The 17,691-nt window shown below is 32.7% G+C and overlaps 3 protein-coding genes across 3 annotated transcripts in view; 1 reads left to right on the forward strand and 2 right to left on the reverse strand.

The window, feature by feature from the left end:
• LOC125823682 (BI1-like protein) overlaps positions 1-17,691 on the reverse strand; it is a 176,173-nt gene that overhangs the window by 107,308 nt on the left and 51,174 nt on the right. The gene's annotated exons all lie outside the window — the stretch shown is intronic.
• Positions 1-17,691, reverse strand: part of LOC125823659 (glutamine synthetase, chloroplastic) — a 110,294-nt gene that overhangs the window by 58,574 nt on the left and 34,029 nt on the right. The gene's annotated exons all lie outside the window — the stretch shown is intronic.
• On the forward strand, positions 7,746-16,667 carry LOC125823668 (BTB/POZ and MATH domain-containing protein 2). Its single transcript, XM_049503025.1, has 4 exons — positions 7,746-8,476; positions 11,089-11,437; positions 15,373-15,649; positions 16,047-16,667. The coding sequence occupies exons 1-4, from the start codon at positions 8,058-8,060 to the stop codon at positions 16,223-16,225; spliced, it is 1,224 nt and encodes a 407-aa protein (XP_049358982.1). The 5' UTR covers positions 7,746-8,057; the 3' UTR covers positions 16,226-16,667.

Genomic DNA, 17,691 nt, shown 5'->3' on the forward strand with positions numbered 1-17,691 from the left:
TTTTTTAAAAAAAATTAAGCGTTTGCCAAATCTTTACAACTACTTTTAAATGGAAGCAGAAGCAGTTTTTCTACTGTTAGAAAGAAACTAAAAAAATCTTCCTCTTAAAAAAAGTAGAAGCAGAAGTAAAAAAATTTTTTTTTTCTTGAAGACCAAAATATCTCTTTCATTTATACGTATTTACCAATATATCCCTTATTGATTAATTAACATACCTAATAAGTTTGGTTAAGTTTCTTTCAAGAATTTAATTTTTTATTTTTATATAATAAATTTTTATTTTATTTTACGTTTATATATTATTATTTATATTTTTTATTTATATATTATCTTGCATATTATTTTACAGAATTAGAAATAAAGGTAACAACAATCATTTGCAAGAATAAGAAAAAAAGAAAATTTATGTAGAATGATTTTTAAGAAAACAATATTATTTTTCGTATGTAGTGATTTAACCTGTGGAATGGCTTTTAAATTTATTTTTCTTGATATTTTTAATTATATTTAAATCTTCATATTAATATTATATTAATATTTAATTTATTTATTAATCTATGCATAATATTGATTGAAGTTTGAATATGTACATATTAATTTAATTAAACTTTTGTAATAGAAATTCAAAATAGTTTCTCTCTATAAAATAATCTTTATATTAAAAGGACATTGATACTTTCACTTTTTCGTAATTTGACTCTCAATAGTATTTTTTAGAAAATAGTAGTCAAACACAATTTGCTTATCAAAAGTATTTTTCAAATGAATTAGCCAGACACAAATTGTTTGTTTTTTCAAAATCACTTTCTGAAAAGCTATTTTAAAAAAGTGTTTTTAAAAATAAACAATTTTTAGTAGCAATGTCAAACAGACTCTTAGTGTTGAATTAATTTATTTTGTTAACATTAGTATTGATTTGATTTTGAATTGACTTTTATTAGAGTTACTAATATCTATGGATTAAAACCTTAATTGGACCATTCAAAATTCCAAATCTCAAAAAACTTGAAAATATATGTTCAAAGATAAAAGGGAAAAAGGACAAATATACCCCCTCGAACTTTCAAAAATGGTATACAAGTACCCTCTGTTATACTTTGAGTTTATATATACCCTTACTGTCATATTTTTGGATCATGTATATCCTTACACTAAACGGAGAGAAACGTGGCAACATCTTAAAGATTTACCCTATTTTATTTTGTTTTATCTTTCACCTACAAAACTAAAAATACACTCAACTATGTATTTAGCTAACCCGAATTAAAATCCCGACCCTATCTAAAATATCTGTAAAATGCATTTCTGAAGCAAATCCCTCAATCCCGTCATCATCTCTTTTCCTATTCTCAATAATCAAGATCTCATCCATGGTGGAAAATTCATTCCCTAGAGAAACCCATTACACTATCTATCAAATTTGTTTCCAAATTTACACTATTTAAGTTGAAAATATAAAACCTTTACACATAAACATGTTACAAAAAACTCTTTATCAATCAATCACCACATATCAAAATTAAAACCTCAATACAACACATAAGAAAATTTCAACAAGATTTAGAGCTCAGACCAATTGTCACACTAAGAAATCCATTACACAACTAGAAAAAAAGGGAAAGGGGGAAATGACCAGAGCCATCAGAAAGCTCTCTGAAACACTCATCCCCTTTCCCTTTCCTACAAATTTCACAAACTCTTCCACTTCATCGTACACATATTATTGCTACTGAACTACAAAAGTCACGCTAGGATGGAAGCCCTAAAATATGTTGTTCACCAAATAGAAGTAGAGGTGAACGTCTTAAATGTTTTAGGTGGGCTTTTTGATTTTGTCGTCCCCACTCTCGAATTGTTTGTGTGCGTGCTTACAATGTGTATTTGTAGAAGCAGAGAATGAGTGTGTAATGAATTGAACAAGCACTCGAGCAAGTGGATCTGAAGTTGGAAACAAGAAGAAATGAGAATTTTTTTTGTTTGGAAGAAGAAGAGGAAATTGAAGTTTAGTATTGATTCAATGATGAAGTTTTTCATACGTATTCCGCCGCTGTCACTAGCGGCAAAGGTGCCATAGGATTGATCGAGAATTTGGGGGATTTTGATTTGGGTATATTATTAGTGAGTAGGTGGGTATAGAATATTTGGGTGGGTTCTTTATTTTTGGGTTAAATTTAATAAAATATCGGGTAGAGGCATAGGATGACGGCACGTGTCCGTCCGTTAGTGCGAAGGATACAAGTGCTCCATTTTTTGGACGACAGGGGCTCTAATGTCTCAATTATATAAGAAAGGGTATTCGTATACCATTTTTTAAAGTTCGGGGGTATATTTGTCCTTTTCTCAAGATAAAAATTATGAAAACATACAAGTAATATTAGAAAATAACATCAAAGTAAATATTTTTATTTATAAAATAAAATTTTAAATTATATATACATATAATGTCGGGTTGGTTTGATCTCGAGTTGACTTTTTTTAGTTAAAACCAAACCAACTCAAATATAATTGGGTTTTTTTTTCAATACCAAACAATTAGTCTTTTTTTTTTTATTAGACTCTGTTTGTGATTTGGTTCGATTTTGTACACCCTTACGTTTAGGGGTGCTAAATATAATAATAATGTGCTTTAATAATATTTGATGAAGGAATAATTGATAACAATTATTATCATCATAGTTTCTTTTCTTTTTCTTAAATATTGCTAAAGGTGGAGGGAGAGACAAATTTAAAAGTCTTATTCATAGAATATTAATAAAATTACGGAAAAGTGAAATGAGATGGGTTTTTTTTTTTTTTTTGAAAAACTATAGAAACTAGGGAAAAAGGACAAATGTACCTTCGAACTATCGTAAATGGTATCTAAATACCCTCTGTTATACTTTTAGAACTCTGATGTCCCTATCGTCTAATTTTTGGAGCGTGTATACCCTTTGGACTAACGGAGGGACACTGTCACGATCTTAACAACCTATTCAAAATTTATTTAATTTTTATTTTCAATTAAAAAATGACCCGGATAATTAAAAACTCATCCAAATAATTTAAGACTCGCACCAAAATTATAACCAAAACCCCAATAGACCATCTTCCCAATTCTTTTCCTTTCTAACAGAGAATCCATTAGAGATTTTCTTTGTATTTTAGTTAAATCTTATATTGCATACTTCAATTTAAGATTATTCTCATCAACACAACTTTTAGTAAGATTCACTAAAAAAATTTAAAACAGAACAAAGGACAGAAACACAGTTGGAAACTCATTCAATGTATGGGTAGAACTTTGGGGGGTTTTCAGTTGATGAAATTGAATTTGGTTTTTTCTAATGTTGAGGGCAATTTTTCGTCGTTGTTCTTCTTGATTTCCCATGAATCCTTTTGTGGTACATTTTGGAATGTATGAACATTCTCACGCCACATATTAGCTATGGGTTACGGAGAATTTTCTTGACCTCCATTGTTGAAGGTCTATAAACTAGAGGTATGTTTGTTCCTTATCCTCCCATATTTTTCTTGTCAGATTTATGACATATTTTATTTTATATTTCTCATTGTACTGTGATTGTTGAATGTATTGTTGATTTTCGATTTTCACAAATCTATTTTTTTGGTTTTCAGCCCTATAATTTTTATTTTTCAAAGTTTCAGCCATCTAAAAAAGTTATTGAGTTTTGCGACTATAAATCCATCCCAAGGTCGCTGGTTTGGTTCGCCGGAGCTGTTGGAGCAACGGTGAGTGGTGATAAGGTTTCATGGTGAATAAAGGGTCACTACCTCACTGATTTCGCTGGAGCGAGGGAGGTGAGGTGGTTTTGTATGTGGAGCTTTGCTGGAGAAAATGAAGTTGTTGCAGTGGTGTTGTGTAACTGTTCTTGCGGTGTTTGGTTGCTAGAACTAGAGAAAGAAAGGGAAAATGAGATTTTTTTGGGTGTGGGTCTTAAATTATTTGGGTGGGTTTTAATTATCCGGGTTGATTGTTTAATTAGAAATAAAAATTAGATAAATTTTACATAGGTTGTTAAGATAGTGACACGTGTCCCTCTGTTAGTCCAAAGGGCATACACGCTTAAAAAATTAGACGATAGGGACATCAGAGTTCTAAAAGTATAACGAAGGGTATTTAGATACCATTTACGATAATTCGGGGGTATATTTGTCCCTTTTCCCTATAAACTATCCATTTAAGCCTAATCAATTACTCATATATGTTCATGCTAAAACTAATTATCCTAGATAATCATTCACTAGTAAATCATTATCTATGTGCCTTCTTCCTATAACGAACCTTGAGAATAAATGGTTGCCAACAATTATAGAAAAATATTATTATTTTCTTTTGGCTAAGTTATCTTCTTGATGTTAAGTAATTATATATTTATTGAGAAAAGACATAAAGTGACACCTGAACTTGTCTCAAATTTTCAAAAAGACACTTTAACTATGCGGGCGTCTTATTACTCCACTAAACAATCTTGAACTGATATTATTACATAATTTTTTGTCCATCTTACACTCTCTCAAAGAGAGTGAGCAACCTAAAATGACTAATGTAATTTTATTTTTACAATTACTTTATTATAAAATATATTTTCTTATTATTTTAACCTTTTTTCCCTTATTATTTTTTTTCTCTTTCTTTCTTCAAAAATTCATTGTCATCTCCATTGAAGCTTCTCACTTTCAATGTCACCAATTTTACCACAACTTCACCTTCCTTTTTTATTATTATTAGTTTTACTCTCTTTAATTTTAAAACTTTATCTAAATATTTTCTTACATTTTGAACAATTTGATAAACCCATTAGATTTCAAGATGATTAGGAGGTATCATATAGTTTTTTTTAATCCGATTTCAATCGAGTTCTTTTATTTTGGGGAATTCATTAATTCTTTTAAAATTATCATTTCTAATTTTAAAGTTATACGAAAAGGAGTAATTGATGATACCTTCAAAATTTTAAATTTTCTTAGAAAAATAATTAGTTTTGTTATCAATAATTCAATAAATCTAGAAAATACTATGATTTTTTAAAAATAAAAAATCACTAAATAAAGAATTTGATTGGAGAAGAAGAAGAAAAAGAAAAGAAAAAAAAAAGGAGAGGGATTCAATTTGATGTGGGGGGTGGGAGGTGAAGAAAAAGAAATAAAATGGAGGGATGAATCAGCTTGAAGGGGGGGGGGGAGGAGGATGAAAGATGAAGTGAAATTTAAGATGAAATCAAAATTAAAATAAGTCAAAAATTCAGAGAGAAAACTTAAAATGATTTTTTTTTTTATATTTTTAATGAAATTAACATGTGTCATGTAGTGATGAGTATGTGAACACACTTGCTTCTTAAAATGTGGGGCTGATCGAAAAATGATATAATAATATCAGTTTATAATTGTTTAGTGGGGTAATAAGACGATTGCAAAATTAAGGTATCTTGTTTGAAAATTCAGGACAATTTCAATGGTGACTTTATGTCTTTTCTCTATATTTATTAAATAAACATAAATGACTTTCCTATTTAGTACTCCCTCCGTTTCACAAAGAATGACCTCCTTTCCTTTTTAGTCAGTTTAAAAAAGAATGACATCTTTCCTTTTTTGGTAACATTTTATATTTTGCTTTCCACGTGGCATGTTTAAGACCACAAGATTAAGGGCAATTTTGTACATTTAACATAACTTTAATTTAGGACCACAAGATTCAAAAGTCTTCTTTATTTACTTAAACTCCATGCCAAGTCAAACCAGGTCATTCTTTGTAAAACGGAGGGAGTACTAAGCTATCTTCTTGGTTGCCGACAATTATACAACATTGAGGACTTTCCCATTTGGTATTAAGTTATCTTCTTGTTTCTTTTTAGTATTTTTTAAATTCTTTTTATTTGTCAAAGATTAAAATAAAATATAAAAAAAAATATTAGCTAATTATTTTAAACTAATCTATATATATACAAAAAAACTAAATAATTTGGCTATAGCAAAAAAATAATTACGAAAAATACTAACGTCACTAGCTTATTTGTCAAAATTTAAATTAATAGAAAGATATATTTTATTTTATTTTTAAAAAACTACAAATGAAAACTAAATATTTATCTAAAATGTGACTATATCTTTTTTTATTTTTTTCACAAGAATTTTTTAATAATAATAAAAATTAAAGTATAAAAATTAAGTTTAAACTTGATTTTATTTGTAGCTTTTTTCATTTGAAAGAATGAACAAGTCCTTTATTATATCTTGTTAGTACATGATATATACTGTGGATAGCATAAATAATTAAGGAGTGTGCTAGTTTCAAGAACTCTCATTTGAGGCATCTTTTCTTTGTTTTATGTGCATCATTTTTTTTTAAGATTGAATTTGTCCTTTATAATTCTGTAAATATGTGATATATGTGGTGTTGATATGTCTGGAAAATATTTTATTAGAAGAATTGATCAATCCTTTATGATATTTTTTTAATATATGATATATAACATGTGAATTTATAGATGACTGAACAACATTTTTCTCGAAGGAATAAAGCAGTTTTTTTATGATACTCTTTCAGTAAATGATATATACCATATATGTATCATAAATGATTGAGTTATTTTTTCCTCTATGATATATCATATGATCAGTCACTAGTAATATCTTTTCAGTATATGATATATACCTTGTGGTATTATAGAGGATTGAGCTGTGATATTTTTAAAAGGAATGAGTCAATCATTTATGTTACTATGTCAGTATATGACATATTATGTGGGTATCATAGAAAACTTAGGAGTATTTATCTTTAAGGAATGAATTTGTCCTCAATGATATTATGCCAATGTGTAATATATATCATGAGAGCATTACAAAAGGCCAAGTAGTGTTCGAATGAATCTATCAATAGTACCCTGTCAATATATGATATATACTACATTGGTATCATAGAGATTTGCATGTTTTTCTTGAAGGAATGAATTATCAATCATCTATGCTATCCTTTTAATAAATAGTATTTATCATATGAGTAACATCAAGAAATAATGAGAGTTCTTTTAAGGAATAAATTGATATTTTATGATACCATGCAATATATGATATATACCATATATAAAAATCATATGTTACAACAGTACACAATAACTGCTAGTGATTTAGTATACTATATTGACAATCATAATTCCTTACCGCGAATAATTTTAGATAATAAACACCTCAAAGTAAAATAAAATAAAATAAAAAAAGTTAGTAGAGCTAAAGCAAATAATGATCAATCATTGTATATAACAAAAATGTTGACCTTATTTTAGCTCCTCTAAACAAATCAATCCCTTTCCTAATATAAAGAAATAAGTAGATTATTACGTCGACCTACAAATTCACAAAAAAAAAAAATCAACTTGAGAAGCTCATCGTCAAGATAAGTTTGTCAAATGGAACACTTTTTTTTTGGTTTTTCCACTCCGTGTCCGGAAGCCAGATTAGAACTTTGATTAAATTCGAATTGCGCACTGCAAGATTTATTCGGGGATGATGCTCCAAACAAATTTTACTCTATATTCAAGGTTTGAACTCGAAATCTCTGTTTACGGGGGAAACAGTCTCACCACAACACTACAATCCATGTTGGTGAGAAGCTTTTTCTTCATTGTGTGAACATGGAGTAATCCATACTATTATTATATTAGTATATCAATTTAATAAATTTTTATTTTTTATTAAAAAATTAAATAGTTGTATGACATATTAGCAGTAGTTTTTTTTATTATAAATATATGCATAAATTGTTGAAAATCGCTGTTTGATTTCTTTTCACCTCACCTCACACCGTTTGCCCTCTTTCCCATATCGGCAAAACCCTAATCCTCCATCTTCGTAAACCTCTTCTTCTCCATTTTTTCTGCAATTCTACCCATTTTTACCGACCCATTAAGCCAAGGGGTCGATCCGTTTCTTCAATTCCATCAATTTTCACCGATTAGATTTAATCTTTTTCCTCAATTCCCACTCATTTTTTTTTGCCGACCTATTAGCTTAAAAGATCTTCTTTTCTTTCAATTCTACAAAAAAATCCAATCTTTCACCATATGGGTACCTTCAGGGTTCCATCGGAACCTTCAAAACCCCAAAATTCATCATCTTCTCAACCCACAACAACCACATCGACCTCCCGGATCGATACGATTAATGGGTCCCATGAATTTAAGGTTGATGGTTACGCCTTATCTAAAGGTATGGGAATTGGGAAATATGTAACTTCCGAGATTTTTACGGTGGGTGGTCATTCTTGGGCTGTTTACTTTTATCCCGATGGAAAAAGCTCGGAGGATAATGGTACCTATGTTTCTCTTTTCATCGCCCTTGCTAGTGATGCTACCGATGTTAGAGCTTTGTTTGAGCTGTCTCTTATGGATCAGAGCGGTAATGAGAGGCATAAGGTTCATACCCACTTTGGTAGGGTGCTGGAGACGGGTCCCTACACACTCAAATACCGGGGTAGCATGTGGTAATTTTTTTGCACATTTGTATCTCTTATTAATCATGTAGTTCAGTTGTTTTTTGTTTTTGTTGATATTGCTTTGGTATATAGTTACATTAGATTCATGTTTCGGGAAGTAAGTTGAATGTTAAATGATGATTTGTTAGTGCCGGAACAAAGTGGGTCCATGAAAATAGAATGGATATAGAGGATGCTGAAGCTCTAAGTACTTGAGATTTTGAGGCATATTTGAGTTATTCATTAATATGGATTGTGTCTAGTCCTCAAGCTGTTTGATCTGGATCATATTTTTGTATTCTACTGGATTACATCATGAGCTGTGTTGGTATGTTTACATTTTTGAATTATGTGAATTGAGTGCGAAGGTGCATAAGTTGAAGTTGAATGTTGACGATAAGTTGTATGTAAAATATGGAAGGTTCGAATTTTATAACACTGTGGAGAATCATAAGCTTCCTTTTGTTTTACATAGATTTTTGGTGCAAAGGGGATCTTCTATTTTGTTTTTGTAGTTGGATGAATCTTTTGGAGTTGAGAGGTAAACCTTACTCTGGCACACAAATATGAACTTGGTGCGATGTCGTTTTGGGTTTCCCACCTGATTTCTGGTGCCCACTTTATGGCCGTCTAATCTGGAGTCGCGTGATGAAGTCATATTTAGTGCGATATTTATGAAATTTCTTCGATTATCATTAAGTTAGTCTACTTCTTGCTTTAACATGCAATGACTTTAGTTCTTTATAGTTTCAAGCTATCCTTTTTATTTTGTTGAGATTTTACCCTCACTCTGCCCAAGCTTCCTATAACCAAATGAGCCCATGTTTTAAGATCTTACCCTATTTAGCCCCATCATATCATATATCATATATATATATATATATATATATATATATATATATATATAAAAGAACCCTAGGCCCGCCTATATGACGCAACCACAAACCAAGATTCCCTTTTAATTTATTTATTTCGAAAACTAGCCTTCCCCTTTAATGAAAAGTTGTGACTTTTTCAGAAAGGTTGTGACATTTCTGAAGGGTTGCAACTTTTCCAAATTGTTGTGACCTTTCCAATATGGCACAATAAACATTGTTAACACTACCCTTTGTTGTCTATAAATAGAAGGATTTCCTCTCATTTTGAAACAATGAAAATTTTGAACTACTTCTTCTTCTGCGCAATTAAATATTTGTGTACTTTGCTCATATTGAGTGGTTGACTGTCACTATTGTTGTTTTTGTATCAATACACTGGTGAATAAATTGTTTTATCCTGAGAGGATCTATTCCTTTAAACCTCGGGTACTAGGGAGGAATAATTTCCTGAAGGGGACACTGTGCTTTCAGTGGGCTCAATTTTTTCCTTTCTATTTCATTCTATTGTTATAGATCCTGGTATGTATTTTTACAGTCATTAATTTATCCTTATGTTATTAAGGATAAATGATAAGTTATAATTTTAATTTTCCTTTACAATATTAATGTTCATTACTACGTAATCTTGTATGTAAGATAATATAGTGTTTTACTTTTAATGACGGATAGGTTTTAAGTATTATTTTATAAATTCCATGATATTAAGTTCCCGCGCGAGGTGCAGGTAATTTTACTACTTTTGTATATAATTTGAAATATTTAGAGGAAAAACAATAACTCCTTAATTTGTATAATGGTTTCCATTTTTTGGTGCTTAGAAACTGATTGAGAGTGATATTCATGGCTATCATTACAAATTCGAACATTGTTGGGTGCATTAAGTGAAAAATAAGCAACTCAATTTTTGGGGTTTTTGATAGTCAATTAAAGTGAAAAATAAGCAATGCAATTCAAACATCTATGCAGTATAAATTTTTGCTCCTTCTCTTCCTTTTTTCCAGTGAAACATGCTTCCTCGGGTATATGCATAATTAAGGCCACCTTCTCATATGGCTTCCTAAACTGGACCTCCTAGCTTCTGTGGCTGCAATATTAGGACCAGCCTCAAAATCATATTGTCCTCTAGTCACCCTTATGTGTTTTTGGCCTCTTATGAAAAAAGTAAAATGCGTGTCACTCATAGGATTATGCATTCTGTTTGGATTACTATTCATTGAAAGTGGTCCTTACTGCATGCGCCTGTATATAGCTTATTGCAACATGGATATTTCATCTGATAGAAGAAAAATGGATCAACTACATCTTAGCTTTTATTTCAAAGGTTTTCCTTGGTTGAGGGATGCCCATCCACATGAATTCATTGGGGTCTTAAGACATGTTTGAGGGATAGTGCTCTGCATTTGCTTCATTGTGACGAGTGATTGGGTGGTGGTGGAAAAGATCCTACACTTCGACCATGGTTGGGATCGAGTTACCAAGAGGGGAAGTGAGAAAACCAACTATTGGTTTCTGGGGCGGAGTTTTTTTTGGGTGGTGATGGTTGTGATATAAAATAACACATTTGCTACACAATACTGAAAGTAATGTGTGAAAGAAGTATTTAGGGAACTTCTTTTATTAGCTTACTGTCATTTTAGGTAATCTTTTTGGGGGGATTTAGATCTTATAGTACATGTACTCTTGTATTTCTTTTTCCATCAGTGTATATGTTAACCTTTTCCAGTTTCATGGTTGCCTTTGCAGGGGCTATAAACGCTTTTTCAGGAGAACATTACTAGAAACATCAGACTATCTTAAAGATGATTGTCTCTTGATCCAATGTACTGTTGGTGTTGTCAGATCATACAATGAAACACCGAAGACTTTCTCCCTGTCTGTGCCACCGTCAGACATTGGGCTTCATTTTGGGATGCTCCTGGAGAGTGGAGAGGGAGCTGATATAAAGTTTGAAGTTGAAGGTGAGGTCTTTGCTGCACACAAGTTGGTTCTTGCTGCCCGCTCCCCTGTGCTTCGGGCACAACTCTTTGGTCCATTGAAGGAAGAGAACGTACAAAGTATTAGAGTCGAAGAAATACAGGCTCCAGTATTCAAGGTTTGAGATCTTCTCTTTCTTTCACATGTCTGTTGACCCTTCTGTTGTATTATTCTTTATGAAGGGAGTATTATGCCCATTATTGCTCTATGTTATTCCAAGTGTTGTGTGTTCAAATCTAAAAACTAGAAAATGCTGGTAAATACACATGACATGGCCGTACAACTAATAGCTATTATGGTCTTCTTTTTCCTTTTTTTTTTTGGTTTACGATTGTCTTTTGTGCTGATAGATTCACATGTACTTAATTGCTTTCCCTTCCATTCCTGAGTGTTGTTTGTTGCTATCTACAATATGTAGGGTTATACTTTTTATCAGCAGAATTTTTGGAGATTGCATTTTCACAACCTTTTAATCTCCTACCTCAGTGAAACTATGTATTAGCATTTGATTTGTGTTGTATGTTACTCCTTCTATCTCATTTTGTGTGACACTTCCATTTTTAGTCTGCCTGAAATAGAAGACACTTTTCTATATTAGAAACTTTTAATTTTTATCTTTACATTTTACCCTTTGTCCATGAAACGTTTCCAGTTAGATTTAGACCTCAAGTTTCAGATGTCTTTTTCCTGTCTTGAACTCTTTGTTACTGTTTAAGTGACATTATTCTTTCTATTCCGTTCTAAAATCACTTCTGAACATGAAAACAATTAACTTAACACTTTCCATTTTGCACTTGATGAGAAACTTCTAGTACCACACAAATGCTCATGTCTAAGACCACAAGTTTCAAAAGTCTTCATTTCTTTCATCAACTTTGTGCTGATTTAAACTGTCACATAAATTGGAACTGAGGAGTACCTTCACATTAAATGGGATGGAGGGAATAATATTTGGTGCTGAAACTTGGATTTTGTCTTAACAATAGTTAGGCATCAGAAAAATATATCTACAAGGCATTAAAGTCGTTTGTATACTGCTATTCCCAATGGAAAAAGCTATCAACAGTGGGTATATGGCCTTTGCCATGCATTATTCTGAGGCCATAATAGGTTTTGTTAAGGTTGAATTCTTCAGCATTAAGGGTATGCTGGCTACCTCCAAAAAGGGATAATTGCAGATTTCCTATCAAATCTATAATCTGATCTATATCATCTATGCAAAGCTGTTTACACCAAAAAAGTAGAGATACTATACAATTCCATTTAACTTTGTAGATGGAATTGGATCTATCTTCAAAACATCTTCCAGACTGACCACCATACACATGATGTTATTAGCTTCCACCATTCTGAGGTTATAATTGTTATTGGATGTTAGATCTGAGCCAGTCTACTACTCCTTAAGAAGTACTGGTGAAGGTTTTTGTACCCCTGCAGTTAACTTTAGCAAGGCCCCTCAGGGAGGATTTTACCATCATAACTCTTGGAATTGTTTGGGAAGTTGCACAAGTCAAAGGACAAAATGATGATGTTGTATCAGCCTATCAGGCTAACTAAAAGTCATATTGTACGTGCAGGATGGAATCATGCTAGCTACCTAATTTGTTGCAGTTGATTGGTTGTGCTACATGGATATGTTGGTTTAGGGGAGGAAATAAGTTGGAATCCTACGACTATTAGTAGTCTTATAGTCTTGTTTACTAAGATAAGGTGGAATCCTACAGCTATTAGTAGTCTTATAGACATTATAGTCTTGTTTATGTTCAATCAGATTTAATAAGACTACGAGGAGTCTTATAGACATTATAGTCTTGTTTATGTTCAATCGGATTTAATACGACTATAAGGAGTCTAATAGACGTTATAGTCTTGTTTATGATCAATCAGGTTTACTTAATGCGAGTCGGGTTGAATTTTCTGAAATTAGTACTAGTACATTGTTACCCATAAGTAGTCGGAAACAGAAAGCACAAGAAGCGCTAACCTCTGTGGGTTTAAATGCAAAGCAGACTTAAAAATATGGCCTTTAAACAAAGCTAAAGAAGAAGTAATAACAAATACATGTAATGCAAGCAAAAAGGAAATACAAGCACAACAATAACTATTAGGACTAAAGAATTGAAATCCGTTTAATTAAGCGAAATCAATGAAGTAAAATCATCAAGTTAGGAACAGTTTAAATTTCTGATTTAGGTGAGATGTTGTAATCTTATATTTTTGAGCTAGTTTTCTAATACTAAAACTTGGACTTTACTCTTAATCACTAATATTCGTTCATATATAGTTTCTCAACAATTAACATATCATTTTGCCAACTACATCTATTATCTAGTACTGCCGATACGTACCTTGGAACCTTAATGCTGGTGTTGTCGAAGGCGAAAAGCTCTAAAGAGTGTTCCAGGTCAATTGGCCCCCTAGCGCAATTGAAGTGGGCTTTAGTAAAAAAAGGTGCGATGAAGGAAAAAACGAAGTAACAATATGTCATTCAAGAAAAATATAAAAACCTCATAATATTTTCTTTTACGCCTAACTAATACACTTATTTGCCGATTATATTTGTTGTTTAGTACTGCTAGGTTCAAGATAGAACTCATGGGCAGTGATGCGCCTTGCCTACACGCAAATTAAGCAAGGCAAATCCCCCCCCCCCCCCCCCCGGAGCTTCAAGGCTTAAGCCTGCCACCTTAAATGAGCCTTTGACAACACTGCTTAGAGACTACCAAAATGCCAATAAGTGAGATGAAGAACACAACCTGGTTATTGCACTTCAAGACTTTTAAGCGTGCATCAAGTGAGCCCTAGACACCACTACTACTGTTAGCTTCATTTAGGCTGAAAGAACCGGAGTTCGACTCTTATATTTTTTTTTTCTGTTCTTACGAAATTCCATGTAAAGCAGGTAGTGGCCCAGCCCCTTAAAATCAGTAAATAGCGAAACAATGTGTGAGAGAGAGAGAGACGGGGGCAGCTCAAACACACTAGTGGCCTACAGCCAGAATTGAACGGAGGCCTTGAACTTTTTCTAGACCAGTCTATTCTTCTAGCTCTTTAAGATGCAAAGTCATCAATAACCTTTCTATAATCGATTTCTTCTTATAGTTCTTTTTCAATTGATAATATGGCCAATCCATTTAATCTTTCTTGAGACGGTACTCCAGAATGATATATGTCAAACTTCTAATTATTCTTTCCTCTTATGTGAGAAGTTTATTTTTCTAAGAATAGTACTCTATTTTTTTTGTAAAGAAAACTTGCAATCTATTATTGCTATAAAAAAAAATGGGCCCCTTCAGTTTTGTGGGCAAGGCACTAGCCTTTTTCTCAAGGCTTTAGAGCCGGCTCTGGAGAGAGAGAAGTTCCCTTTTGTTGTTTCATCCTAGAAGCAGAAAGGTTAGGACCATAAATTGTCAGAGCTGGTGGGGAACATCATGTTATTTATTATATGGGATTCTCAAACTCAATTTTGAGCATATATATTAAGAGCTCGCACTCGAGTGGCTCGAGTTCTCTTCATTGCTCACAGACCAAAAAATATTATTTTTTAGGATTAATATCATCTGAGACCCCGGGGGTGGGGGGTGGGGCTTACTTCAGTGGGCCAAATGAGTTCAAGTGTTTCAATTATACACATTTGAGCTCAAGACTGGTTTGATCTTATTGGTATTTGAAGCGAGCTTGGCTTGCAATACTGGAGTGGAGCTCAAACACCTATGATATCGCTAGACTGTTAAGTTGTTTCTCCTGTTATATTTCCTAGTGATTTCTACGTTGGCTTGCAATATGATTTCTGTCTGTTTTTCCTCTTGAGAGTCCATCAGGCTTATTACTTCTCCCTTTTCATGCTTTGCTATGCTTTACTTTGTACTGTTTCCTCATTTTACTAGCATTCAGATCTCTCTGCAGATTTTGTCATCAAATAGCTCTCACACTCTATTACACTTGATATTTCCCAAGTTTGAAGATAGTGAACTTGGCATCTGTGATTTTTAATTTTAAAAAGCATCTTGGCATCTGATAGAACTTATCTTTTTGTTTTTGTTCTCTTTTCAGGCGTTGCTCCACTTCATCTATTGGGATGCCCTCCCTGATTTACAAGAGCTTGTGGGTCTCGATACAAAATGGGCAGTTGCTTTAATGGCTCAGCATCTGCTTGCTGCAGCTGACCAGTATGGTCTTGAGAGATTGAGAGCACTTTGTGAGGCTAAACTTTGCGAGGATGTTACAATCAACACTGTTGCTACAACTTTAGCCTTGGCAGATCAGCATCACTGTATCCAACTGAAATCTGTGTGTCTTAAGTTCATCGCGTTGCCTGAAAATTTGAAAGGTGAAGTACTGGACGCCTATTAATTGGAGAACTTTTCTTTCATCAGTTATATTATTGAGCCACCATTTATTCACAGTGAGAAGTCCTTTGTCAACTAAGCCACCAAGCAAAGCATTCCCAATATTTTCCTCTACTGGAGATTGTACTCATCTATTGGTGAACTTTTGCTTGATAGTATCTCTTAGTCTTCAAAGTGTAGTTCCATTTTAGGTTGCAGCATTGGCGTTTTACATTTTTTCTGCAACTGGACGTGTCATCTCTTTGCACTTCAGTGTTATGTCCTGTTAAATAATCTTTGACTGGTTTTCAATTTGTTTAAGCTTTGATGCAACCAGATGAACTCAATGTGGCCTGTTAAATGAATCTGTTTCTTTTTCTCTCTTTTTGGTTTTATCAGCTGTGATGCAATCGGAGGGATTTGATCACTTGAGGGAGAGTTGTCCTTCTGTCATCACGGAATTGCTGAAGTATGTTGCTGGGATGAATGAACATGCAATCATTTCTTATGTACATGGTGGGCACATTCTGGATGGCACTGATGTGAATGGAAGAAGAGTGAAGCAAAGGATATATTGAGTGCAAGCCACATATTTGATGCTGCGTAGCAAGTTATAATGAAATTGCTATTATTCTTTAGCAGTCTCAATTGGTAAAGTAAATTGATTGTATTGCTAGTTCTATTTCCAAGGTGCATATAGTCCAGAAATGCTATCGGATTGTCAGTCTCTCATATTGTTCTGTTTCTGAGTAAATGATCTTTAACCTTAGAGGGTGGATGAGGAGGTGCCTACAATATGTATAGTAGGTGCTCAACCAATTCTCTATTTAGGACAGTGTCTCAACAGTCATGCTTGGTTGGTCCAAACACCTGTTGATTATGCTATAGTGTGATTTCTTTCTTTCCCTTTGTATACTGAAGATTTTAATCTTGTCAAGTTAAAGCCTATTCGGCTGACTGGTCCGACTTTTTGTGTCATGTCCTGGTTTTCATGTATGATTGATGATGATTTCTGGTTTCCATTTTGTTCACATACCCATGGCAAACAGGCGGATTGAAAATGAGTCAGGAGAAGATGGATGAAATATCCGACTTATACCATGTTTGATATGGATAAACCCAATGAATAATATGCCCATTATCCGTATTATTTGTTGCTTTTTATTTATTAGGTAAAGAAATAAGTGGTCAGATTACTAAGATTATTTTTCTTATTCTTTTTAGTATAAATTATAGGAACCACATATTATAAGTACTAAATAACATCCTATCCCTTATAGTTTTCTATTTATCAAAAATTCCTTAAAAATGATGTTTGCGGGATACATAGCGTTGTGCACGGAATACATTAGGTTTGATACATTCCACATAGTGGGATACATAGCGTTGTGCACGGGATATATTCCACATAACGAGATACATAGAGTTGTGCATGGGATACATGCGGGAGGCATAGCGTTGCGCATGGGATACATGCGGGATACATAGTGTTGTGCACGGGATACATGCGGGATACATAGTGTTGTGCACGGGATACATGCGGGATACATAGGTAAATTTGGGATTTTTGAAATTTTTGAAATAAGTAGGAATAAATGGATATTAAGGTAAGTAAAAGAGTATAGTTAAGTAATTTGTCCTTTTTATCCTGTTAAAGTGTGTTTGGTATGTAATTTCATGTTTTCCTATTTGCTGGAAAATGAATGGTTCTGAGTCAAGATTGAGAGATCAAAATTTGAGTTCGAGTCATGGTCGGATCTCAGCTCAGGTCTAGACCTATTTTGGGTGGTGAGGTTTAAGGAGAAAAAATGTATAACTTACATAAATTACATTCTATCTTTATTCTTTTTCAATTTACAAAAGTTCCTCAAAATCAATGCTATCTGTATACATAGCAAACAAGATAGATACACTAAATTTGATACATTAAAACAAATTTAGTTACACTTTTAAAGGAAAGAGAATATAAAATTGATTGTGAGTTCCCCAAATTACGTAATCTAGTTGATTTCAATTTCTTCCAAATCTTGAAAAAGATTTAATC

Source organism: Solanum verrucosum, unplaced genomic scaffold (assembly GCF_900185275.1).
Source record: "Solanum verrucosum unplaced genomic scaffold, falcon-dt-bn FXZP01000093.1, whole genome shotgun sequence".
Lineage (NCBI taxonomy): Eukaryota > Viridiplantae > Streptophyta > Magnoliopsida > Solanales > Solanaceae > Solanum > Solanum verrucosum.

What these genes read in the sequence shown, in the direction of transcription:
- LOC125823668 (XM_049503025.1), top strand. Translation starts at nt 8,058, where the DNA reads ATGGGTACCTTCAGGGTTCCATCGGAACCTTCAAAACCCCAAAATTCA. An exon ending in AAATACCGGGGTAGCATGTG is followed by an intron (nt 8,477 to 11,088) that starts GTAATTTTTTTG and finishes TTGCCTTTGCAG; the next exon opens with GGGCTATAAACGCTTTTTCA. An exon ending in GTTGCCTGAAAATTTGAAAG is followed by an intron (nt 15,650 to 16,046) that starts GTGAAGTACTGG and finishes TGGTTTTATCAG; the next exon opens with CTGTGATGCAATCGGAGGGA.